Source organism: Pan troglodytes, chromosome 21 (genome assembly GCF_028858775.2).
Source record: "Pan troglodytes isolate AG18354 chromosome 21, NHGRI_mPanTro3-v2.0_pri, whole genome shotgun sequence".
Classification (NCBI taxonomy): Eukaryota; Metazoa; Chordata; class Mammalia; order Primates; family Hominidae; genus Pan; species Pan troglodytes.
The window spans coordinates 47,609,497-47,635,492 of record NC_072419.2 but is presented as its reverse complement, the minus strand read 5'-3'; the positions used below and the strand labels follow the sequence as shown (position 1 = coordinate 47,635,492).

At 57.3% G+C, this 25,996-nt stretch overlaps 2 protein-coding genes across 9 annotated transcripts; one reads left to right on the top strand and one right to left on the bottom strand.

The window, feature by feature from the left end:
• Nucleotides 1-6,257, top strand: EMILIN3 (elastin microfibril interfacer 3). Its single transcript, XM_514653.9, has 4 exons — nt 1-370; nt 1,680-1,802; nt 2,966-3,189; nt 3,772-6,257. Exons 1-4 carry the CDS (start codon nt 204-206, stop codon nt 5,556-5,558), a joined length of 2,301 nt encoding a protein of 766 aa, XP_514653.3. The 5' UTR covers nt 1-203; the 3' UTR covers nt 5,559-6,257.
• On the bottom strand, nt 6,244-25,996 carry LPIN3 (lipin 3). Of its 8 annotated transcripts, none has more exons than XR_010154026.1 (21): nt 25,780-25,996; nt 20,839-21,038; nt 19,188-19,283; nt 17,948-18,216; nt 17,663-17,746; nt 16,925-17,045; nt 16,422-16,764; nt 14,890-14,989; nt 14,593-14,753; nt 14,114-14,207; nt 13,946-14,015; nt 12,077-12,169; nt 11,951-11,994; nt 10,781-10,919; nt 9,628-9,776; nt 9,369-9,455; nt 8,859-8,934; nt 8,466-8,580; nt 8,277-8,380; nt 7,904-8,097; nt 6,244-7,317 (listed from the first exon to the last, which is right to left on the bottom strand). XR_010154026.1 is itself a non-coding variant. In XM_016937920.4 (21 exons), the coding sequence occupies exons 2-20, from the start codon at nt 21,028-21,030 to the stop codon at nt 7,953-7,955; spliced, it is 2,559 nt and encodes an 852-aa protein (XP_016793409.2). In that variant the 5' UTR covers nt 21,031-21,038; nt 25,780-25,996; the 3' UTR covers nt 6,244-7,317; nt 7,904-7,952. The 8 variants fall into 8 exon arrangements, 7 of the variants coding, with proteins under 7 accessions (XP_016793409.2, XP_016793407.2, XP_054530871.1 ...); XM_016937920.4 differs by having other exon boundaries at nt 8,782-8,934; XM_016937918.4 differs by having other exon boundaries at nt 6,244-8,097; nt 8,782-8,934.

Below are 25,996 nucleotides of genomic sequence, written 5' to 3'. Positions count from 1 at the left end.
GCCGCGAGCAGCGCCGGCCACTCCGCGGGACGCAGCCGCCGCGAAGCGCCAGGCGGCCGGGCCAGCGAGCTCGGGGGCCGAAGGGGACCCGGGGACCCTCGGGGCGGGACCCGGGCCGACCAGCGGCGGGGGCGGCGCGGCGCTGCAGGCGGACACCCGGCGGGGGGCACCGCGCGGGGCCGGGCAGAGGCGCGGGGGCCGCTATGGGCCGCCGCCGCCTGCTAGTCTGGCTGTGCGCCGTCGCGGCGCTGCTCTCGGGGGCGCAGGCCAGGGGCACCCCGCTCCTGGCGCGGCCCGCGCCGCCCGGTGCCTCCCGCTACAGTCTCTACACGACGGGATGGCGCCCGCGGCTGCGCCCGGGGCCGCACAAGTAAGCGCGGGCGGGCGGCGGGCGGGAATAGGGAGGGATGGGCCCGCGCGCGTCGCCGCTCCCACCTGCCCGCACCCGCGGGGGGCGTCGAGGCCCCGGGCACCCCGAGGCCGCTGCACAGAGGGGGCGGCGCCCGGGGCCGAGCCCCTGCCCAGGCGGGCGCCCTACGCTCCGGGAGGTTGCGGGGCAGGCGAGGAAAAAGGAACCGAGGGGGCCTGCCGCGGCGGCTTGGGATCCTGGCAGTGCCCGCGGAAACCTTTCCAGCGAAGTAACATTTTCCAGCTGCGCTGTGTGCAGACTCCGGGCGAGCGGACCAGGTGGAGGGAGAGGAGGAAGGGCGGTCCGCGCGCTGAGCACGCGGGGCTCCCCCGCCCCGGGCCTCCCTTCTCTCCCCTGGCCCGGCCAGGTAGGAGATAGAGCTGCGCATCCCGGCGGCCGCTGCCCTCTCGCAGTCAGCCTGGCCCCAGCAACCCCATGGGAGCCCCAGCGTGGCCAGGCTGCAGAGCCAGAGCGGGCTCCTGGCTCCGGGCCTGTGCTGTGGCACAGCCGTCCACAGTGGTCGGCCTATGCCAGGCAGCCACCTCCTCAGCCCTTGTGGCTCATCAAGGAGCCTGCTTTCCCCGCCTCAGCTTCTGGTGTTTCGTGGGCAGTGGCTTGCGAACTGGCCTCAGTTAAGTGGGCTGGAGGCTCTGCCTGGGGTGCTGGCTGAACTTGAATTCTAGCTGAATTTGAGAGCTGTTGTAGGAGGAAGAGTACCGACACTCAGTGGGCCTGGGTACATCACAGCGAGCCTCCTGGAGGAGGTGGTACAAGAACTGCTCTGAGAGTAAGGGAACAGGACCAAAGGCAGGGGCTGCAAAACTACGAGGAGAGGTGGATTTCCCCGGGAGCCAGGCAGGGAGGAAGGACAAGACGTGGTGCTCTCAAAGGAGTCACTGAGTGGGGACTCGGAAGCCTTGAATGCCAAGATAAGGAGTTTGGAATCAGCGAAGGATGGGGGGTGTGGCAGGGCACTTGAGGGAGAATCCGGGCTGGCCTCTTCCCCACGCAGGGAGGGGCAGCCACATCAGGCTCCTGGTTCCAAATAGTGCTTAGCCCAGGGGCCACCCATCACGGAGGCTGGAATCAGAGACCAGCAGCGGGGCTGGACCCCAGACCAAGGGCGTTGGCTCCCAGGGACACAGAGAACAGACAGAAGAGACATGGGAGTTTGGAGTCCTGCTGAGGCCCACAGATGGAGGTGGGAGGGTAGGCGCCTCCGTGGGCCTCGCTCAGCCAGATATTCCAGGGGTGCCATTTTCTCCTGTAGGGCCCTGTGTGCCTATGTGGTGCACAGGAATGTGACCTGCATCCTACAGGAGGGAGCGGAGAGCTACGTAAAGGCTGAATACCGGCAGTGTGGATGGGGGCCCAAGTGTCCCGGGACAGTCACGTAAGTGCACTCCTCACCTACACACTTGGAATCTCCTGGCACAAGCGCCAGTCCTGCCTTCAGCTGAGAGCAGCTGCCAACTCCACAAGGGGCTTCTGGGACTCCAGAGAGCCCACCTGAGCCCCCATACAGGCCAGAGTAGAAGGCGGCCCCAGAAAAGAGGGTGCCAAGGAGGACCCCAGGGATTTGGGCTTGCAGCAGAGCATCACCCGCACAGACAGGGGCAGGCTTGGGTTGGAGCCCAGGAACCACAGAGGGACAAGGGGAAGGTTCTGGGGGCAGAGGCAGCACAAGGCTAGGAGGAAGTGACAGAGGCAGAAGGTGAGGGGAGAGGAGGGAGCAGAGGGCCCCTTAGGCAACGGGTGATGCCACAGGGGGGCCTGGCAGGCCCAGGGAGGACTGTGGTGACCACAAGGAGGCAGGCCATGGGGCAGGGAGAGGAAGCCGGAGCAGCAGGGCTGCACGCACATGGGATGCACAGCTCTGTACCTGGAGAGGTTCACGTGTGTGTGTGGAAACAAACCTGTTGTCTCCGGTGTGTCAGTGGGTGAACAGGTACGTGGCTGAACAGTGAGGGCATGGACCCTCGCGAGCCTGCCTGTACCCCGGACCTTCCCTTCCCTGCTCACAATCAGAGGTACCCGTCCATCTGCCTCTCTGACCAGAGCCGAGGTCCCGGAGCAGGCTAGAGAGGAGTGGAAAGAACTAAGGGGAGCAGGTGGGAGCCAAGAGTGGCCCCCAGGGCAGTGAGGGGGCTGCCAGCGCCAGCTCCAGGGCAGTGCCCCTCCCTGCCCACAGGGAGGGCTGGGGCTGTGTCTGAATTCTCCCAGGTGCTACTGCAGCCTGAGTGGAATTTTTCATGGCAGCCTGAGCTAGAGGGGGTCCAAGTGGTCTTGGGAGGGATGGGGCAACATTCCTGCTTCTCTCCAAGCTACCAGGATGGGTGGGACTTCTACCTGCATCCTTCCCTAACATGACTGTGAGCTTCAGGAAGGCCTGCCCTTACCCACCCCTGTCACCTTAAGCACAGCCCTGGGGGTGGTATGGAGGTGGGGAGATACCCAGCCTTATGCAAGTGTCTGAGGGCGGCCCTGAGTGCCAGCTAGGGGGAGAAGCACAGCCCTCAGGTGCAGGATCCCACTCTCTTGCCCTCCCTGGCCCAGGTACCGCACAGTACTCAGACCCAAATACAAGGTTGGCTACAAGACAGTGACAGACCTCGCCTGGCGTTGCTGTCCCGGCTTCACTGGGAAACGCTGCCCTGAGCACCTCACGGACCATGGGGCTGCCTCACCCCAGCTGGAGCCTGAGCCTCAGATTCCTTCAGGGCAGCTGGACCCAGGCCCCAGGCCCCCTTCCTACAGCAGAGCAGCCCCCAGCCCTCATGGTGAGTCTGCCCAAGGAGACCCTCCAAGGTGATTGGGTTTCTTGGGCTCAGTGGCAGGGGCAGGGAGGGGACTGATCCCAGGCTGGCTGAGCTCCGGCATGGATGGGGAGGGGCAAGCCCCAAGCCCCACTTTCACCCCACCATAAAGCTGAGGGAGTTATGCCCAGTGAGAAGGTAGGCTTAGAACAGAAAGTCTGGGCTGGGCGCGGTGGCTCACGCCTGTAATCCCAGCACTTTGGGAGGCCGAGGCGGGTGGATCACGAGGTCAGGAGATCGAGACCATCCTGGCTAACATCGTGAAACCCCATCTCTACTAAAAATAGAAAAAATATAGCCGGGCGTGGTGGTGGGTGCCTGTAGTCCCAGCTGCTTGGGAGGCTGAGGCAGGAGAATGGCATGAACCCGGAAGGCGGAGCTTGCAGTGAGCCAAGATCGCACCACTGCACTCCAGCCTGGGCGACTGAGCAAGACTCTGTCTCAAAAAAAAAAAAGAGAACAGAAAGTCTCTTGGGTGGCCTGGCATTGTGACAAGCTGAGAGGGTGAGGCCAGTGATGCCCCTGGGGCTCTCTTCTCTTTCCCAGGAAGGAAAGGCCCAGGGCTGTTTGGTGAGCGGCTGGAACGCCTGGAGGGTGATGTCCAGCGCCTGGCTCAAACATATGGTACCCTCAGTGGCCTGGTGGCCAGCCACGAGGATCCCAACAGGATGACTGGTGGCCCCAGGGCTCCTGCTCTCCCTGTGGGCTTTGGGGTCATCCCTGAGGGGCTTGTGGGCCCAGGAGACAGAGCCAGAGGGCCACTAACACCTCCCTTAGACGAGATCCTAAGCAAGGTGACAGAGGTGAGCAACACTCTTCGGACCAAGGTGCAGCTTCTAGACAAGGTTCATGGGCTGGCACTTGGCCATGAGGCCCACCTGCAGCGGCTGCGGGAAGCCCCACCATCCCCGCTCACCTCCCTGGCCCTGCTGGAGGAGTACGTGGACCGACGGCTGCACCGACTCTGGGGGAGCCTGCTGGATGGCTTTGAGCAGAAGCTGCAAGGCGTCCAGAGTGAGTGTGACCTGCGGGTGCAGGAGGTACGGCGGCAATGTGAGGAGGGTCAGGCCGCCAGCCGGAGGCTGCACCAGAGCCTTGATGGCCGGGAGCTGGCCCTGCGCCAGGAGCTGTCACAGCTGGGCAGCCAGCTGCAGGGCCTGAGCGTGTCTGGCAGGGGCAGCTGCTGTGGGCAACTAGCCTTGATCAATGCCCGTATGGATGGCCTTGAGAGGGCCCTGCAGGCAGTCACCGAGACCCAAAGGGGCCCCGGTGCCCCGGCCGGGGATGAGCTTACGAGGCTCTCTGCTGCCATGCTCGAGGGAGGTGTGGACGGGCTGCTTGAGGGTCTGGAGACGCTCAATGGGACAGAGGGTGGAGCAAGGGGATGCTGTCTGAGGTTGGAGATGGGGGGGTGGGGAGTGGGCGGCTTTGGGACCATGCTGGAAGAGCGCGTGCAGAGCCTCGAGGAGCGCCTAGCAACATTGGCTGGGGAGCTAAGCCATGACAGCGCCTCTCCGGGCAGGTCAGCTCGGCCCCTTGTGCAGACAGAGCTGGCCGTGCTAGAGCAACGGTTGGTCTCACTGGAGACTTCGTGCACCCCGAGCACCACCTCAGCCATCCTGGACAACCTCGTGGCAGAGGTGAAGGCCTGGCAGAGCCGGAGCGAGGCCCTCCTACGCCAGGTGGCCAGCCACGCAGCACTGCTCCAGCAGCTCAATGGCACTGTGGCCGAGGTCCAGGGACAGCTGGCAGAAGGGACGGGCAGCTCACTTCAAGGCGAGATCACTCTGCTCAAGGTCAATCTGAACTCAGTGAGCAAGTCGCTCACAGGCCTCAGTGACTCTGTCAGCCAGTACTCTGATGCCTTCTTGGCTGCCAACACGTCCCTGGATGAGCGGGAACGCAAGGTGGAAGCCGAAGTCCAGGCCATCCAGGAGCAGGTCAGCAGCCAAGGCTCCAGGCTTCAGGCTGGCCACAGGCAGGTCCTGAACCTGCGTGGGGAGCTGGAGCAACTCAAGGCTGGTGTGGCCAAGGTGGCCAGTGGGCTGAGCCGCTGCCAGGACACAGCCCAGAAACTTCAGCACACAGTGGGACACTTTGACCAGCGGGTGGCACAAGTGGAGAGTGTGTGCAGGAGGCTGGGCCTGCTGGCCGCGGGCCTGGACAGCTTGCCCACTGAGCCACTGAGGCCCAGAGAGGGCCTGTGGAGCCATGTGGACCAGCTGAATCGTACGCTGGCCCAGCACACGCAGGACATTGCCCGCCTCCGGGATGACCTCCTGGACTGCCAGGCCCAGCTGGCTGAGCAGGTGCGGCCAGGGCAAGCCAACTAGACAGGCTGGCCAGGACCCAACCCCTAGATCCCACCAACTTGGGGAACATCACCCCAGAGCCCAGCCTTATCCAGCAGCGCCTTCCAGCCTTCCCTGGCTAGCCCAAATGGCACTAAGGAGGCCACTGAGGGAATCCTCCATGTGGCTGTCCCAGCCACCAAAACCCATGCACAGTGCTGCACAAACTGGACAGTTCCGGACAGCGGTCAAGGCAAGGATGTCATGCTTGAAGGCCAGGGTGGACTTGAGAGAGTTCACATTCCACTGTCTGCAGATCAGTGTCTGGACAGCCAGCTGCAGGGCCTGAGCATGGCTGGCAGGGGCAGCTGCTGTGGCAAACTGGCCTTGATCAGTGTCCGTATGTAAGGCCTTGAGAGGACCCTGCAGGCAGTCAGCACCAGCCTCAGCAACTGTGCCGAGACCTACAGGCCCACAGCCAGTGGCCTGTCCGCATTGCCCTGTGCCCACAAGCAACAGTCCACAGCCCTTGGTGGCTTCTGTTCCTTGTCCCCTTGGCTTCTCTTCGCAGCCATCAGGACTAGGTTTGTGCAGGAAGGTGATGCCCACTGGAACTCTCCTCACACCTGGCAGCTTCACGGATGTTGTATCTGAACTAAGGACCAGAGGCTGCCAGATGTTTCTGGCTCCTCACGTGTCCTTCAGGACAGAACAGAAGCACAAAGACTCAGCCAAGAGTTCTCTTTATTCCCTTTGATCCTCCCCCAAGGTGAGGGCTTAGGCAGCTGTAGAACCCCAGGAAAGAACGGAATCCAGGCAATCTGTTTAGAGACCCCCCACTCCAAATTTATCCTTTTCCTTTCTTTCCCCTAAGATGTTTCCAGGGCCCTCTGGTGCCCACACTGTCCTCTTCCTTCCACTTGGGGGTGGGGAAATCCTTCCTGCGAGGTCAGGGCATTTCTCTACAAAGTGGCCTGAATGAGGCCAGGCCCTGAGAAGGAGCCACCAGCTGGAGGAAAGGGGCTCCAAGCCTTGCTTTTAACACCCCTGCAAAACCCCCACCCTCCCAAGATGTTCACAAAAGGTGAGAAATTCAGGTACGAAACCATCAATGGACAACTTGAAAATGCATGTTCCTCAGGCCTATGCAGTTGCCAGAGACTCTTGACACCGGTCTCTGCTGAGGCTCCCAGCCTCAGTTTCCCCCACAGCAGCACGGGCCCCACTGTGCTGCTCTTCAGGTCCCCACAGCCCTGCCTTTGGTTCCTGGACATTTGGTATTCTGCCCTCCACTCTGGTACTATCAGAGTAGGGCAGGCTCTGGATTAAAGCTTTTAGCCGGTCTAAAGCTACTTTCTTCAAAGACAGTGGGAGGAGAGGTTGCTGGGGCATCAGCCCTGCTTCCCATAGCTCCTTAGGCAAGAGCTTACCCAGCAGCTGTGAGCACCAAGCTGGCCAGCAGAGGCTGGGGGAGGACTTTCAGGCCAACACCTGCCCCAGCTGAGTTTGGGACTGTCCTTAAGGGAGGTCTGGAGAGAGGCAGCGGCAGCAGCCGGACGGGGAGCAGGCCAAGCCGGAACCACAGCCTGCAGGTGTGGGTGTGTGTCATGTGCTGAGATGCCAGGGCACCAGCAAGGGGGATATGTTGGCAGTGATGTCTGGCTTCGGAGGGTACAGTCCTGGCTCCCAGACAAGGGGCGGGCAGAACACTGTGTCCTTCCAGAGGCTGTACCACACTCCCACTGCTGTCACCCTTCACTGAAGCCTCGAGCCTCGGTAGGGCCTCCCTCTTCTCCCTGTCCTATCAAGAGTTACAGCAAGGTCCCAGGTTGACAGGGAGACAGATATCAAGGGCATAGAAAACCCTGCAAGGAGGCCTGGCATGGTAGCTCATGCCTGTAATCCCAGCACTTTGGGAGGCCGAGGTGGGCAAATCACTTGAGGTCAGGAGTTCGAGACCAGCCTGGCCAACGTGGTGAAAACCCATCTCTACTAAAAACACGAAAATTAGCCAGGCGTGGTGGTACACGCCTGTAATCCCAGCTACTTGGGAGGCTGAGGCAGGTGAATCACTTGAACCCGGGAGGCGGAGGTTGCAGTGAGCCGAGAGATCATGCCACTGCACTCCAGCCTGGGCAACAGAACAAGACCCTGTCTCAGGAAAAAAAAAAAAAAAAAAGAACCCTGCAAGGGCCCAGATGACAAGCTAATTGCCCCAGGACAGTGCCACACTGACGCCTGGAGCAGCTGCAGCTTAGCTGGCAAAAATATGACGGGGAAGATGGGGGAGTCTCTCTAGCTGCCAACCAACCCGCAGCCTCCTCCTTCCCCTTCAGTGGGTTTGCCCCATGACACTCCAATTCCCACCCTCCTATACCCCAGGACACCTAGTCAGTCCTGGGCCGGGCCAGGGAGGAGGAGCCAGCCAGGGCAGGTTCAGTCCAGGGTATCAAGGTCCACAGCAGGCAGTGGCTCCCGCCAGTAGCAGAAGTTACTGTATTCAGGGTTGGCCAGGTCTGTGCTGGGGCCACGGGCCACAGGTGGGAAGAGGAGCTCGACCACTTCACCAAGCCGCTCATACCTACAGGCAGAAGGGGGCCAGCACTGAGCCTGAGCTGCCACCAAACGATGGCCTTGGCCATGGGTCTGTCCCAGAGTAAGGGACAGACTCCCCGGTAAGAGGTAAAATTGGGGCCCAGGGAGAAGCCAGGGCAGGGGGACATGGCAGGGCATGGGGAACATGGCAGGGTTTAGCCTCACGTGGATTTGTGGTTCTTTATGAGCTCCTGGATGAGCTCTCCCCGGGGGTTGACTGTGAAAATGCGTGACTCAGGCAGGCCCACCTGCCGGTAGGCAAAGACATCCTGTGGGAGACAGGAGGGGCCCATGGAATGGAGGCCTGCAGGCAGCTGGGGAGGTGGCTCAGCAGAGTGGAGGGGACACACTCACGTTGGGCCTATTCCCAAAGGCAGCATAGAAGGGCTGTCCGTGGGGCAGAAACAGCTGCTGGATGTCACTCAGGCAGGCGACCTTGAATACCTCTGGTTTCTTCTCGATCACCTCTCTGGGGTGGCCAGAACCACAGCAGGGAAGGGGGCCAAAGTAGGGAAGAAGCCAGAGGGGATGGCAGGCTCAGGTGATGGGGGTCTGACCCCACCCTCCTTGCCACCTGAGAGCTTAATGCCAGCCTGCTAAGGCTGGCCTGGCAGTGGGCCTGCCTCTCCCCACCAGGGGGCCACGGGCTTGTATGTGTAGGGGTGGTTACCTGTGGAGGGCAGAGAAGAGGCTGCTGGGAGACAGAAGGATGGGGCCCTTGGGGAGGCTACAGCCCCCCTCGCTCACCCACTGCAGGTACCCCTTGGTGAGGTCCGCCATGCCAATGGCCCGCGCCGAGCAGTACAGGAACTTGTACCCATTTCTGAGAGTGGGGGACAGGGTGGCATAGAGCCATCAGAGACCAGCCAGCCCCCATCTGTTTCTCCGGCTTTAGCCTGCCCAGCCCAACTGTGGGACTCTGATGTTCCAACCTTTGCAGGGAGGGGACTTGAAGAGAACGGCCAGGCAGTGGACTCAGCTGGACGGTGCACAGAGTCCTGAGGCCTGGGTGGACCAGGATGGAGAGGGCCTCCCCTCTGGCCTCAGGCCAGTAGGTGGGCCCTGATCCTAGAACACAGCCCCAGGGGATGAGCCTTTCCCAGAACTGCGGGCCAATAGAGAGGTCTCAGCACTCCAGGCACCTGCCCTGGCAGCCTGCCTTGTGGGCCCTGCTGGTCCCCAAGATGTCCTGTCCTGTCACTCCCTCTCTAGAGCTGGGGGCCTCGCCTCAGCCCCAGCCCCAGCCCAGGCACTCACAGGTGGATTTTGTGATAGAGACTGGTGATGCCCTGGTGTGTCCAGTCTTTCCCCAGCTGGGGCAGGATATGGCCCAGAGCATCTGACCTAGAGTGAGAGAGGAAGGGTTACTCCAAGGCAGCTCCACGTGGCCCAGCTCCAGCCCCAGGATGGCCCACCAGGAAGGGAGGGCTCCTCTCACTCCCCACCACACCCAGCACAGAGGGAGGCAAGTCCACAACCCCTCTCCCTCCCCTTCCCACAGCTGGGTGGGCCTCACTTGGTGATGGTGCCGTCGATGTCAGAGATGACCACTTTGTCGTCCCATTTCCACAGGTAGATGGTGGCCTTGCAGCGGCAGGTGCCCTGGTACTGAGTGGTCACACTGAAGACCACATCATTGGCACCTTCTTGCAGGTTCAGGCGCCGCTGAGGCCAGACAAAGGGGGGTGTGTCGTGATTGATGACAGCCAGGCACTGCCTACCTCTCCCCTTACGCCATGGCCTCAATCCCCTCGGGCCTCTCATTCTCCTCTTCCTCCCAGCTCAGAGATGCTTCTTGGATTCATCAGAGATAGCCATGCACAGACACATCCATGTGGGCAGAGGGTGGCCATGCTGATCAGGGCCCTGTCCAGTGCAGGCCACAGGAGCCCTAGCCTCCCTTCACTCCCCTTTGAGATGTAACCCACAAAGCCGCATCCATGACTCCCTGCCCAGGATTCTCAGGCCGGCCCCAAGGCTGGGACTGCTGTTGGCAGGAAAACACCCCCCTCCATAGATGGGGGTCCTGTGGGGATCTCCATAGGAAGCCCCTCCTTGGGGCCAGGGTACCTGAGTCAACATTGTCCTAAGGAGAGGCCTAACCCTGTACTTGATCCATAGAGAAGGATCAGGGCCGCTTCCCACCAAAGCCCTGAGTTGAGTGTGAGCTCCAGGGTACCAGACAGATGGCAGCTGCTTTGTACTGGCTGGTCAGCCCCTCCTGGACACTTCCCTGACCATGGAGCCACAACCATGAAGAAAATATGTTCTTATTCCAGGAGCCACCAGTTACTGAGCTTAGAGAAGAGGTGACTTGGGGCCAAGGGTTGCCAGAATCTGAGGGGCTGTCATTAGCATTTGATTCTTTTTAGTGTTGCTTCCAAGGGCTGACCTAGAGCCTGCTGGCTCACTACAGGTTGATATCTTAGGAGGACCTAAGAGACAGCTTTCGTGGTGTCTGACAGACAAATGGGCTGTCATGAGAAGTGAGCGCCCTGCCCTTGGAGGTATTCAAGTGGAGGCCATCAGGGAGGCTCCCAAGGGGATAGATTCTGGCCTTTGGTGAACATGTGGCTCCCTGGAGCCATTTCTCAGCCGGGTCCTGAGGGACTCTAAGACAGAATTAGCTCAGCCCCTCCCCAACCTCCACACAGACAACCCACACTTACGATCTGATCGGAGGAGAGGCGGAGGGACTTCTTGTAGGTAGGAGTGGAGGGTGGAGTGGAGGGTGGCAAGGAGGGGATCTCGAGGATCACAGGGCTGTCTGGGGCATCGTCATCACTGCTCAGGACTTCTGTCTTCTCCCTGTGGACCGCACTGGCTCTCAGGCCATCTCCTCCAGCCAAAGGGCCTTCACTCCCGGGAGATGCCAAGAGGAGGCTGGACCTGTCCCCGCCATGCCAGGGCCTACCCAGGGTATCAGTGATCCCTCCCTCTAGGTGCAACCCATTTGGAGTGGTGGCAGACACAGGGGTGCAGGCTGGCAGTCTCCACCCAGCCAAGTGACAGCAGAGGGTGCCGAGACCCAGGGTTGCCAGCCCTCAGTGTCTGCCTTGGAGATATTTACCTGAAATACCTAAAGTGTATCTCTGGGCTTATTCCCAAGCCCACCTGCTTTGGTTTCAGTCAGGCCATCCTTAGCTACTCTCCACCCAGCCTTAGGCAGCTGGGTCACTTCAGATGTGGAAAAGAAACAAAGTCAGCTGGCTTATTTGGGCTGCGAGAGGCCCTGCCCCTCCTTAATAGGGATCCCCTTGTCTGGGGCAGGAGCCTGAGGACCTGTGTCAGCTCTGCCATTTCCTTGTTGTGGGCCAGGAAATGTGTCTCTAGGCCTCGTTTTTCCCATCTGTAAAATGGGGCCATTTCTCAGGAGAAAGAAAAGGTATAGAAGTGCTTGCGGTGGCTCACGCCTGTAATCCCAACACTTTGGGATGCCAAGGTGGGCAGATCACCTGAGGTCAGAAGTTCAAGACCAGCCTGACCAACAGGGTGAAACCCCGTCTCACTAAAAATACAAAAGTAGCCAGGTGTGGTGGCGGGCACCTGTAATCCCAGCTACTCAGGAGGCTGAGGCAGGAAAATCGCTTGAACCCGGGAGGTGGAGGTTGCAGTGAGCCAAGATCGTACCACTGCACTCCAGCCTGGGTGACAGAGCCAGACTCTGTCTCAAAAACAAACAAAAACAACAAAAAAAGAAGTGCTTGGTGCTTGAGGAATGACAAAAAAAAAACCCACAGCTGGAGACAGGGTGCTGGCTCCTCCCTGCCACCCCCCTGCACCCAGGGCCATCTTTCCCAGGCTCCCCCTGCAGAGCCCCAATAGGGGGTCTCACTCACCCCTGCTGCTCCTTGGCTGCAGTCTTCTCCCTCTGGGCACTGCGCTGTGGAAAGAACATCCATTAGTGAATCCCACCTCCCGCCCTGTGCTGGCCCTGGCCCTGGCCCTCGACTGTGACCACCCACCTCCTCGGCCAGGAAGTCCCTGCGTCGCCAGGAAAACCACCATCGCCCACCCTTCCGGGGCATCTTCTCCCTCTCCAGCTTGTCCATGGTGCTCTGTGGGCAGATGAAAGCCATGGCAGTGTTTCCTGCACCACATAAACCTCCTACCTTACGTTGTTCTTGGGACCCTCCACGCATGAGCCCAGAGTCTGGGTCAACCCTAGGGTAAGGTGCTGTCAACATCTGGAGGCCAAGGAAGTGTGCTCACCTCCATCCTGGGATTCCAAGCAATGACTCGGGTGAGCTATACTCAAAAGACCAAGGGCTATTCCTGCCCCCAGCCCCGGTCCCTAGCTCTAACCCAGCCTCAGCCTGGCCTCCAAATCTTGTGGATCCATTCCTTTACTAGAGTAGTTAAAAGCAATGCTTTGGGAGTTTCTCAAGATCTGGTACTCCCTATGCTGTGACCAAGTGGCAGCAGGGAGAACAATCTTTAGCTGGTACTCCCCTCAACCTCCAAGACTGCCCCAGGCAACCTCCTAAGGTTGGTGATCCTATTCCATGAACAACCCCCTTTTCTGTATGTTACCATAACTGTCTGGTTGGGGGCAAGTTGACCTTGTGAAAAAATGCTGATTAGATCTATGCTATTATAGATAACCCCAGGGAGAGCCCAGGCCAAGTCCCATCTGGGGGACACACCAGCATCCTACAGACCCAAGTCAGGAGGATGTGGGCTTGGGCTGGGAATAGCCAGGGGGCTCCCTTGAGCTGGGAACAGGCTGGTGGGGTAGGGGTCTCTCAGGGGCCTCAAGTGGTGGGTCTGTCTGGGTAAGGTGAGGAGATCCAAGCAGGGAAGGGACCCTCTTCCTTCCCACAGACTCTGGGTCCTACCTCAGACCCTGTACCAGCCAGAGGACAAAGCTGTCACCCAATGGATTGACAGCTGTCAACATCTGTTAGTGATGCTCTTTGGGCAAGCCAAGAACAATAGGCCATGCCAGGTCAGTGTGGTGCCTTGGATTGCTCCCAGAGGGGCAGGTGCAGGTTGGCACAGGCTGGCACTGCCCAGGAGGGCACCATCCTCCATGAGTAGGGGAAGGTGGCTGGGAAGACCAGGGAAGAGGTTCTGGGAAGAGTAAAGAGGCTAGGCATACCGTCATTCCTTTCCCCCTCTGGGCTTCATACATGCTGTTCCCCACCCCTGGCCAGCTCAAGGCCCACCCATCCTTCAATCTCTGCACAGCGGGCACTTGCTTATCAAACCCCCTTGCCATGGGCTCTGCAAGCACTGCACACCCGTCCTTCCCAGTGCTCAGGACTGAATTATATTCATCTGGATGAGTCTTTGGTTAACTTCGTCTTCCTTTGAGAGCAGGGATAATTTTGTTTCGTTTATTCATGACTGTCCCCAGCCTAGGCCTGGGACATAGTAGGTACTCAAGAAATGTGTGCAGATAAAGAAAGTAAGCACCCTTCAGCCCAGCCTGGAGGAATAGTCTTCAGGCAAGGTGAAGGGTGCAACTTCCATTTCCCAAACCCCGTATTTCAGATCCAAAGGCTTCCCCATATTTCAGATGCAAAGGCCTCCTGCTAAAGACATGTCCTTGTTTAAGCATCTGTTGGATTTTTCTTCCCCTCTGGTTTGTCCTGAGCTCCTCTGAAGTCAAGTTTAAATACAACAGGATTCAGCCATGGCCAGGAAACCAGGGAAGGGTGAGGCAAGGCTTCAGGGACCTGTGTCGCCTCTCCCAGAGTGAGTCTTGCAGCCAGCTAGCCCCTGGCTCCCAGGCCCATCTCTGCTCACCCTTCACTTCCTTGCCAAGGGTCTCCGTGCCCTGAGTCTATGGCTACCTTCCCCAGCAGGGGCAGTGGTGCTCTAACCATTACCTTGGGCAAGTTTTTCTGGAAGGCTTGCAGGGAGAGGATCATGGGGGCAGCCACAGCCCAGTTATAATGCCTAGAGAGACAGAACAGGGCATCAGGCTGCAGCAGCTGCAGGGTTGTGCAGAGGGAAATGACTCTCCGGCTGCCAGCAGCCCCAGCTCTGGGACTTACTTTCCATTGATTTTCACCACTAGGTTTGGGTCATCCAAAAGTCCGGGGTTTTTGGTGAGGTCCTGGTAAGAGACGCTGTGCTGGTTGAATTTCTCTGGGCACAGAGGCAGAGTGAGGGGTGAGGCTGGCACATTCCATGTGACCCGCTGCCCCAGCCCCCTGGTGCTCCCCACTCTGCTGCTCACCTCCTGTCGGTTGGCTTTGTAACCTGGCAGTGCTCCTCCCTACCTGTGGTTTTTAAACCTGTTCCCACCCCAGGATTCACAGGATAACTCACAACTTAGCGTCAAGCATTTTGCTTCATGGGGACTTGGGAAGGTCCAGCCCCTGCTGGCGGAGTGTGGGCTGCACAGGGCAGAGAGCTGCAGGGAAGCCCAGCCTCTCACCTCTACTGCCCCACCCTCACGGTCTTCCCTGCCCGCCCCATCCTCTGGGCTCAGCACCAGCCCTCAAAAGGGCTTGGCCATAGTCGAACATACCTAGGGAGATGTCCCGGCTGTCAGCCAGTCCACCACAGAGGGACAGTGCTATTGTATCCACTGTGTCCAGAGTGGGTTCAGGTTCATGTTCAGGGTTGGGGTCCCTCAGGGACTTCTGACTGCTGGGTTCACTCCATCTTCTGGCCCCCAGCCCAGAGTCACTGCAGGCAAAGGGGCCAACAATGACAATACGAGGTGGGCGGGAGATGGGTCCTACCTCCTCACAGGCCCTTGATAGTGGACCCTTGGCCCCAGGAGCCCAGACCCAAGACACCCTGGCATCCAGAACCCAGGCACCTTTGGGGGAAGTAAAGCGCTGCATTCTCAGAGTCCAGGGAGGGCAAGTCATCCAGGTAGATGTCACTGGGGCCCAGGTGCTGGCTTCTCTTTGGGGAGCCTGAGAGTTGAAGAGAGGATATCTGTAGAGCTGACATGTGCTCAGCAGTGTGGACAGTAAGTGCCCTCTGACTCTGAATTCTCTAAGGCAGTGCTGCCCAGCAGAACCTTCTGCAGTGATACAAATGTCCCATGTCTGCACTGTCTGATATATTAGCTGCTAGCCACATGTGGCTATTGAGCACACTTAAAATGTGATCACAGTGTGACAGAGAAATGGAATTCTAGGCTGGGCGTGGTGGCTCACACCTGTAATCCCAGCACTTTGGGAGGCTGAGGCGGGTGGATCACAAAGTCAGGGGATCGAGACCATCCTGGCCAACATGGTGAAACCCCATTTCTACTAAAAATACAAAAATTAGCTGGGCGTGGTGACATGTGCCTGTAGTCCCAGCTACTCAGGAGGCTGAGGAAGGAGAATCACTTGAACCCGGGAGGCAGAGGTTGCAGTGAGCCGAGGTCGCACCACTGCACTCCAGCCTGGGTGACAGAGCGAGACTCCATCTCAAAAAAAAAAAAAATGGAATTTTATATTTTAATTGCAATTAATTTAATTTAATTTTAATTTTTAATTTTTATTTATCTGTCACCCAGGCTGGAGTGCAGTGGTGTGATCACATGATCATAGCTCGCTGCAGCCTTGAACTCCTGGGTTCAAGTGACCCTCCTGCCTCAGCCTCCTCAGTAGTTGGGACTACAGGCACATGCCACCGTGCCTGGCTAGTTAAAAAAAAATTTTTTTTTTTTTTTTTGTAGAGATGGGTTCTCACTACATTGCCCAGGCTTGATCTTGAACTCCTCAAGCAATCTTCCCACCTCAGCCTTCCAAAGTGCTGGGATTACAGGCATGAGCCACCATGCTGTCCCTAATTTGATTTTAAATAGCCACATATAGCCAGTGGCTACTGATTTGGACAGCACAGGTCTCGTGCTTTCCTAGCACTTTTAGATAAACCTGAGCTTGTGAGCTGGAGCCATCTGAGTCTGCTCATCTCCCCAACTTCCTATCCCGGCCGTCTTCCATTTCTTGCTCAAGGCACGCCAGCTGCTTTCAGTTTCTGGACATGAAACTTCTCTCCAGCCTTACATCCCTGGCACATACTGTTTCCTCTGCCTAGAATTCCCTTCCCCTGCTCCTCACTTGGCTGAATCTTCATTATCCATGTCTCAGCTCCAACATCACCTTCTCGGAGGGGCCTTCTCTGACCACCTGATTTAAACAGCTCCCATTCCAACCAATGACTATGCCTGTGGCACGCCCTTCCACACACGCAGCATCTGTCTCCCACACTGCACTGTGAGCTTCATGAGGCTGGTGCCAAGAACAGCACCTGGCACACAGCAGGTGCTCAAAATGTACTTGAAGTCCCAGCACCCACCCAGGGGACAGAGCGAGGCCAGGGAGGCAGTGGGAGAGACCCAGCGTCACTCACCTTTCCACCTGGAGACCCTCTCTGGCTGCCCGGTGGGAACTGGAACCTCCAGAGTGGCCCAGCTCCATGACTTGGAGGCAGGAGGGAGGCCCATGTCCCCAGAGCTCTGAGTCTTGGTTTCCTCTGTCTCTGGGGCGTGGAGAGGGGGACCCACTAGAGTGGGATCCTCTGTGTCAGGCTGAAGGTCGGCACCAGCCTCTGTTTGCTGGATTGGGAGTCCCAAAGGGTCCACGCCGCCAGCCACAGAGGTAGAGGGGGTGCTGGGTCCCCCCCGAGGAGGAGAGGTTGCCCCAGCTCTGCCTTCAAGGACCACTGAGGACTCGGGCCGCTCAGCTCTGGCCACCTTCAGTGGGACAAATGGAGGAAGATGTGGGCCAGGGTAAGGCCCATGCCCCACAAAGCTTTTGGGGCAGTGGCCCGAGTTTCAGTCCCTCCAACCCTGACCCATGGGGGCCACAGAGCCCCTGAAAGGCAGGGCCTGGGGTTGATACAGAGGGACTCACCTTAGGCAGCCTCCCCCAGGCCCACTGCATGTGGGACTCGGCTCTTAGGGGACTGGGCTCCGGGGTCCGCACCTCCAGCTCCGAGTCGCTCTTAGGGGATGTTAGCTCACCTGCTGAGAGGCTGCAGGAGACATATTGAGAGGCCTTGAGCCTGCCTACCCATCCCCGCTACTGCCCACCCCAGCCAGGGAAAAAAATATATGCAACCTATATTTATGCCTGTGTTGAATCCATAATATATAAGGAATATGTAAAGATCTAAAGAGTATATAAATATATGAATAACTTATACTAATCAACAACAAGAAGACAATCCAGTAAGAAGAAGGATGGGAGGGAGGGAGGGAGGAAGGAAGGAAGGAAGGAAGGAAGGGAAGGAAGGAAAAAAAAAGAAGATGGCAAAGTTGTAGCTGGATTGCCTAATGGGCATAGGGTTTCCATTTGGGGGATGGGATGTTCTGGAACTAGATAGTGGTTATGGTCATTCAATACTGAATGTACTTAATGCCACTGAACTGTATACACTTTGAAATAGTTAAAATGGTAAATTTATGTTATGTATATTTTACCACAATTTAAAAAAATCAATAAAAGACTTGAACTCTTTACAAAGGAAAAATACGAATGGCTAGTAAACACATTAAATGGGTTCTGTGTCATTAGTCATCAGGAAAAATGCAAACGGAAACCTCAGACCTTGATCTGGAGTCCCGGCTTGCAGCCCACCTGGACTCTCACCTGGCCTGGGGGGGCCACTCGCCATCCGAGTAGGGGTAGATGTCTTTGGGCTGCAGTGAAGACTTCTCTTCCAACTGGACACTGCTGAGGGGCCACAAGGAAATGGTCACTGATCAGGCAGGATGCCCCAGGCAGGCATGAGAGCCTGGACATCAGGGGCTTGGTAAGGTGAAGCAACTACTGCTCAGAGAGGTCAAGGCCCTTGCCCAAAGTCACACAGCATGAGCAGAGGAAACAGCACTTGAACCCCCAAACTGGGGTTCAAGTCCCTTGGTCCTTACACACCCTGGGGGCTCTGGCCTCAGCTTTTCCGGCAGGGACAGCTCACTCTCAGCGCCTGCCTCCAGTTCCTCCGGACTAGAATCAGTTGCCACTGCATCCTCTTTCTGCTTGGGTTTCCTCCTGCGACGCCTCTTCCTCCGCCCAGTGGAGGCCGTGCCTGCCTTGACGAGGCCCTCAGGCTCACTGGCAGTGCCCAGCTGGGAGTCCGAGGGGAAGCCAGACAGACCCCCCCAAGGGATGGGTGAGGTGCACAGGCCGGGAGGCACATGTTCCTGTGGAACAGACCAAGAACTGAGGTCGGGGGCTGACCCTAGTGGGGCTGCGCTCACCACACAGTCATCTTGAGCCTTGCCTGGGTCCCAGCCCTGGAGTGAGCTCATTTAGGGTCAGGAAAACAGGTGTGGAGGCACCAGCCTGGCCCTGTAGCCACTGCTGGCCTCAGAGGTCCCCAACAGAGCCACCTGCCACCCTGGCAGGCCAGGCAGAGATCTTGGCATCGGCCTCTGATCTCCTCTTCTACCCAAGTCTATGACAGCAGACATCTACTTCTGCTTTAAGATTCAGCCAGATGTCTCCTCCTCCAGGAAGGAGCCTTGACTATCCCTCTCCCAATCCCAACATCCCTCACTGCAATGACCAAACGGCTCATCATCCATTGTTTATGTGTCTAGCTCCCACACCAGTCTGGAACTTTCTTTGAAGGCAGGGGTCACCCGTCATCTGAGTCTGTTGCACAGTGTCTGGCATACAGTAGGGACTCAAAGTTTTTCAAGTTCTGTTTCAACTCCTCTGCTGGCTTCTGCTGGGCCCTGCCTCCCCTGTGCGAACACCCACCACTTACACACGTCTAGGTTCCAGCCACACGGAGCTGGCACCAGACCCAGGACAAGCCAGATGTTATACTTCCCAGCCCCTTTCTTCAGCTCCCGCCTCCTCTTCAAGCTGCCTGGGGAAGGCCTCCTTTTCATCCCACAGGGGCCCAGCTCAGGGATCCAGTCTTCTGAGAAACCTTCCCCAACTTCCCAGTAAATAGAGTCAGTTGGTACCCCGGCCCCTTCCTCTGGGCCCCCACAGCATATCACGTGTGCCAGAGGCCAGCCCCAACTGATAACCCTGCCTCAGACCTCTGCTGGTGGGGTGCTCCCGGGGAAGGGCGAGGATGGTGACAAATCCCAAGGCTCTGCCCAGAAGAGGCACATGAAAGGGGTGGGCAGGACAGGTGCTGTTAGGAGGACAGACTCACATCATCGCTCTCCAGCTCCTGAACAAAGAAGGCCTCCCCGCTGTCCCCAAGCTTCATGTGCAAGTCCACAGGCTCCCCATTGAGCTCAATGTCTACCTGCAAATGGAAAGCGGTGGCAGGGACATGGGCCTTCACGCCCATGCTTCCGACCACAGGCCTCCTGGCTGGTCCTCCAGTGGCTCCTTGCCGCCCCAAACACCGTACTTGCTGGGGTTCCCTCCCTCCAGACCTCAAGTGCCTGGCTGCTTCCCACGAAGGGGGCTCTGCTGCATCTCCCCTTCCTCAGAGAGGCCTTCACCGAGCTCCCTACCCATCTCTCCCTCACTCACACTGCCCCACTGTCTGAGCCTCATTGTACTTGTCACTGTCTCAGTCTTCTTGTGTATTGCCTGGTTTCCAAGTTCTTCCCTCTCTCTCTCACATCCACAAGAATAGGGATGTGATCTCTCTTGTGATCGCTGTGTCCCCAGCCCCCAGGTTATTGACTGCATAAACAATGGTGGGAATTTTAGTGTACTGGCCCTTTGTGGAGTGTTTTCTATAGATTATCTCATTTAATCTCTGCAACCCCTTGCGGTAGCTCCTATCATTACCTCCACTTTACAGATGAGGAAACTGAGGCTTTGGGGGTTTGAGTAATTGGTTAGGAGGCAGCCTCACAGCAAGTGAGCCTATGAAGCCAAAAAGGCTGAGTCTACAACCCAAGCTACTAGCCTCTTAGATATACTGTCTCCCATAGGCTACGCTTTTCTATTAGGATCCTGGAAACGTCACAGTTGCCTCAGTGTGAATCTTGATTCACACCCTAGACCTTGCTGCTAACAAAAATCTCTGCTGTGCTTGCCTGAGCCCAGTGAAGGTGGAATGGATTTATTTATTTATTTTTATTCATTTATTTATTTTTTGAGACGGAGTTTCGCTCTTGTCGCCCAGGCTAGAGTGCAATGGCACAATCTTGGCTCACTGCAATCTCTGCCTCCTGGATTCAAGCGATTCTCCTGCCTCAGCCTCCAGAGTGGCTGGGATTACAGGTGCCCACCACCACACCCGGCTAGTTTTTCTATTTTTAGTAGAGACTGGGTTTCACCATGTGGGCCAGGCTGGTCTCAAACTCCTGACCTCAGGTGATCCACCGGCGTTGGCCTCCCAAAGTGCTGGGATTATAGGCGTGAGCCACCATGCCCAGCCTGAAGTGGATTTATTAAGAGAGAGAAACTAACATTTGAGTGTTTCCCACATAGCTGGCCCTGGGACAGTATTATCAGTTGCTATTGACTTGTCCCACCAGCATCATTAGGCCGATAAAATCATATCCATTTGTGCAGGTGAAGTAACTGGGCTCAGAGGCATGAAGTGACTTACCAAGAACACACAGGTAAGGTCTTAGTAAGCTGAGCCAGGTCTGACGGCCCCAGCACTGGGATGAGCCCTACTGGTCTGTTTCCATGAGAAACTAACTGTGAACCCTCCCAGACCAAAACCCCCAAATCAACCCCAAAACCTTCAAAGAAAGTACAAATGAAGGGAAGCCTGTCCAGAGGACAGATCCCCACCTAAGGGAGGCCCCAGGTCCTGTCCTGGGACTGTAGTGGCTGCCCCAGCTTAAAAAGCCCACTCTGCAGTAGCCACCTCAGCCAGCCTGAGCACTCACCACCTTCTCCCGCGACCGCAGGACGCCCAGCTTGCCAAAACGCACGTGGAAGGGTGAGCACCGGAACGAGCCGTCCACCTGCTTCACCACCAGCACGTCAATGCCGCCGCTCAGCGTGGCTGGGTTCAGGCCCCGGTACAGCTCCTTCACCGTCCCAAACACCGTCTCCGCCAGCTGCCCCACGTAGTTCATGGCTGGTGCTGGCAAAGAAAGGCAGTGGCTTGCACAAAGGTCTGCTCCAGCTCCTCCACAAGAAGCTCCTGCAGCCTGACCACCCAGACCCCCAAGTTTACATTTGTGTCACACCTTGGAGTGCCTTCGCACAGATGGCAGCAGCTGTGCGATGGGAGGTACACCTGTAGATGTGGGTCTAACCCCAGCTTGCCCACTGCCCTGCTAAGGGACCCTTGGGCAGCCGCCTCCTTCCCCAAGTGCCGATGTCCACATCTGTAAAATAGGGCACAAGGTAAAACAATACCCAGTTGCCTCGTGCCTCTAAATGCCATGACTAATGACAATGACCACAGTGTTCCGTGCGTACGGCTCATTTCATCTTCACAACAACCCTGTGGGGCTGGCTGAGCGGGTGTCATTATTCCTGTTTACAGATGAGCCAGCAGAGGCTCAGAGAGGTGGAGTGACCTACCCAGAGCCTCATAACTATGAAGGAGGGAACCTGAGATCTGAACCCAGGTTTGTGTGGTTCCACTGGGATGGTCCAACTGTGAAAACGGAGGGGGTGGGAAGAGGGGGCAGCCTCATTAGATAGCAGGCCCAGGGCCCTGCTGGATAATGGGTGACTGTGCTAATGAGTACTCTTCTTTTCCCAAGAAGTGGGAAGGAAGGAGCCTCCACTTTTCCATCTGAGAAATGGGCTCAGCTGTCTTGCTATCTGCTGGTCCTGTGAGTTGGAAGGTGTCTTGCTGGGCGATTGTAGCTGACTTATGGGGGACCAAGGGTGGGAGCACCCCAGGTACTCAAGGCTCTGTTCAGCCCCATTCCTGGGGTCAGATGCTCAAGGCAGAGCATCCCCTATAGCTGGGGGCTTAAGGCCCCAAACTACAAATTCCTTCCCAGTTTCCCTGGTGGGAAGCCTGTCCATGCACAGCCTGACCCCAGCGGTGTCCAGGCTATAGTTCTCAGACCCCAATTTCAACCCTAACCCCAGCTCCTCAGACCAGGGCTGAGCTGGCTAGGCGCTCAGACCCACAATCAGGCCTTGGGCTGGCCTCAGCCCACTGAAGCTGCTCCCTCCCCCAGCCAGACCGGTCTCTCCAGCTTTCCCACACCAGACAGGGCTGGGTAAGCCCAAAGCAGGAGGCTGAGGTGGCCTCAGAGAAAAAACAGGGCTATGATGACAGCCTCCTCCAAGCTGGCACAGTGCCTGCCCCAGCAGCTTCAGGTGATCACCCCTGCCCTCCTGGCCAGGCCAGTGACCTGCTGCCCCTCTGCCTGCCAAGACCCAGACTGTCCTATCTCTACAGAGCACTTTCTTCTCTCAGACCCTGGGTCAGAACCCCTGGAGGACAGCCTGCCATGCAAGACCACTTAGCAAAGAAGCTAAGTGACTTACCCAAGGTTAAGTGACTTTACAGGTGAGGAAACTATTCAAGCTCTTCTAAGCTGACAGGCCATAGAAGGGGTATAGGGAGGGGAGAGAGGGAGTAAAGACTCATATCCAGCTCTCCTGACTCTAGAGCATGGTCTCCTTCCACTCCATGCTTCCAAACCACCCAAGAGTTGGTTGCATGGCCCATGGCCACTTCTGCACAGCCCTGCAATGCCCTGCACTCAAAATGTGGTATGCACCAGCAACAAACATCAGCATCAGCATCACCTGGGAGCTTGTTAGAAACAGAAACTTAGGCCCAACTCAGCCCTACTGAATCAGCATCTGCATATTTTTCTTTTCTTTTTTTTTTTTTTTGAGACAGGATCTCACTCTGTCACCCAGGCTGGTGTGCAGTGGCACCAAAATGACTCACTGCGGCCTCAACCTCCCAGGCTCTAGTGATCCTCCTGCCTCAGCCTCCTGAGTAGCTGGGACTACAGGCATGTACCACCATAACTGGCTAACTTTTAAATTTCTTTTGTAGAGACAGGGTCTCACTACGTTGCCCACGTTGGTCTCAAACTCCTGGACTCAAGTGATCCTCCCACCTCGGCCTACCAAAGTGCTGGGACTACAGGCGTGAGCCATTGCACCTGGCCTAGCATCTGCATTTTAACAGGATCCCGAGGTGATTCCTGCAGCCTTTCATGTGTTTGAAAGGAACTGCTTTTGTGTTCCCAGTCCACAGTCTACTCTTGGAAGAGCCTAAACGACAAGACCCCCACCTCCACAGCATTTCTCAGATAATGCCACATCCTGCCCATCCTAGGACATCGGATGAAGCAGTGGATTCTTTCAGTCTATGTCAGAGCGTCACAAACATAAGACACAATTAGAATTGCCAAAGTGAAAATGGGATGAAATGAAACTCCTTGGACCCCTAAGATGTCACTCAAATCAAGTTTATCTGCAAGGCACCTGCCATGTGCTAGATGGGACATTTCCACTTTGGTTTCTCCCTACCTAATGCCAAATTCTGAATACAGGTCTGGGGAGACAGAGTGGTGACAGACACTTGGTGGGCAGACCTCTAAACCACTGTGCCCAGGAAAAGCAGAGAGGACTCCAGAGGCTTCCAGGAATTAAGGAGCAAGCATGGGGAGGGGCAGAGCCGGGGTTGGGGCAAAGGTCCATCCAGCTGGAGGCCCAAGCCTGAGCTTTCTGCCCTATTAAGCCCTAGTGCAGTTTGTCAGCTTCAGCGTTTCTGCCCTTTGGGGCCAGATAATTCTTTGCTGGGGGGTGGGTGGGTGCACTGTAGGATATTTAGCAGCATCCCTGGCCTCTGCCCATTAGATGCCAGTAGCACTTCATCCCCCGCAGCTCCAGGTTGTGACAGCCAAATTGTCTTCGGACATTTTTAAATGTCTCCTGGGGGACAAAATTGCCCCCAGCTGAGAACCACGATCTAGTAGAAAGGGCCGAATAGCAGAGATGGCACCCAGGGTCCTACTCGGATCCAGCCCTGGAGTATTCTCAGGCAAGTAACTGGCTGGCCTCAGTTTCCCCTTCTGTGAACCAAGGCCTCAGTGTTTTAGACCCATCTCCCTCAGCTCTAATGTCACGGGAGTCCAGAATTCTCTCCTCTCTCTGTTCCCCCCACTTCACCAATGGATGTCCCCCACATCTGCCTGCTCGGCATTTTGGGGGCCTTCTGTGAGCCCCCCACATCTGCCTGCTCAGCATTTTGGGGGCCTTCTGTGAGCCCACCTCTGTCTTCACCTATCCCTTAGGCACCCCCTTTTCCCGGGACCCAGCTCTACCTCCTTGTTCTTTTCCAGACAGAGGAGAGCTCTGCTTGGCTCCCCTCTATCACCCTCCACCCACAAACTAACATGTCTAAAATCAGCCACTTCACTCCTCACACCTTCCCAGGAAGCCGAATACCCCTTAGGACTAGTCACTACCCCTCTCTCCCTCCCTAGCCCTCTGAATCTTCTCCCCCAATTTCCTACTCATCCAGCCCCTCCTTTCTCCAGCTGTCCTAGGTTAAGACTTTATAACCAGATGCCCAGATCACGGGTGGCCACAGGACATTAGGAGAAAAGGCACCAGATTATCTGGGTGCTGATCCCCACTCCGCCATTTGCTAGCTGTGACCATGGGCAAGTGACTTCATCTCTCTGACCCTCAGTCTCAGCCTCCAAAATGGGAATAACATCAGGCGCGTGTGAGTAACTAATGACTTTGTGTAAAGCCCTGGAATGCAATAAAAACCTGTATGTACACCTATCAGCAGCAGCATCATGACAGCCCCACTCATGCAGGCTGGTCCTGTGGGCACTGCAGGTCATACTCTGATGAACTGCCCCTGCCAGCAGTTGAGAGTTTGGACTTCTTTTATTTATTTATTTTTTTGAGATGGAGTCTTGCCCTGTCACCCAGACTGGAGTGCGGTGGCGTGATTTTGGCTCACTGCAAGCTCCGCCTCCTGGGTTCAAGCAATTCTCCTGCCTCAGCCTCCCGAGTAGCTGGGACTACAGGCGTGTGCCACCACATCCGGCTAATTTTTTGTATTTTTAGTGGAGACGGGGTTTCACCGTGTTAGGATGGTCTCGATCTCCTGACCTCATGATCCACCTGCCTCAGCCTCCAAAGTGCTGGGATTACAGGCGTGAGCCACCGCGCCCAGCGGAGTTTGGACTTCTTAACTTGGCACTCAAGGCTGTGCACAATGGTGGCACCACTATTTGCAAAACGAGCATGTGCACTCCACGTAGGCCTCACACCCCACCTTGGGGATGTTCACAGGCCTTCCAGGCTAGACTACAACTCTAGCACAGGGAAGCCAGAGCAAGCTGCCCTAGGACTGGGCTCTCAGCCCTCGGGGCTCCCAGGTTTGGGTGGATGAAGGGTGTGGCTCTCCACCGAGGACCAGAGGGAGCAGGAGAGTAAGCACTCCTAGTGCCCCAGTAGAGAGAAAGCGCCACCCCAGCCCCCAGCAGCTACAGCATCTGACCTGCCCAGTCTCAGGGCAAGCAGGGCAAGGGCCAGTCACTGTTTTGCAACTGAGGACACTGGGTACCAGAGAAAGTGACTGTCCTCCTCAAGGTCACACAGTCAGGCTGGGGTAAAGCTGGGCCAGCCTCCCCTGGGAGGTTTCGACGTCTCCTCTCCAGACTCTACGTTCTGGGTGTCCAGGGGGCCTGCAGCCGCTGGGCCAGGGAGAGAGGGACAAAATGAGGCCAGTCCCTCCACCCCTGCGTCCCCATCTTACAGCTAGGGGTGGACCCAGGCCCGCGGACAGGAAGGAAGGAATGTAGGATGGCAGGACAGATGGGCAGGGCGGGAGGGGAGAGGGTCATCTCTTCTCCCCCCGAGTTGGGCCCTACCTGGGGAGCTGCCCACTGGAGCTCCTGGACTCAGAGCCGCCGCCTCTACCTGCGTGCACAGGCTCCACAGGTGAGTGTCTTCGGCCCTCAGTCACTTGGCGCTTCCGGGTCCTCTAAGACAGGGTGAGATCACGGCTCCACTCCTTCTACGATCCTAGTGCGGCCTCCACAGGCCCCAATCTGCCCAGGCTCCACTCCCTGGAAAGACCCCGCCCCC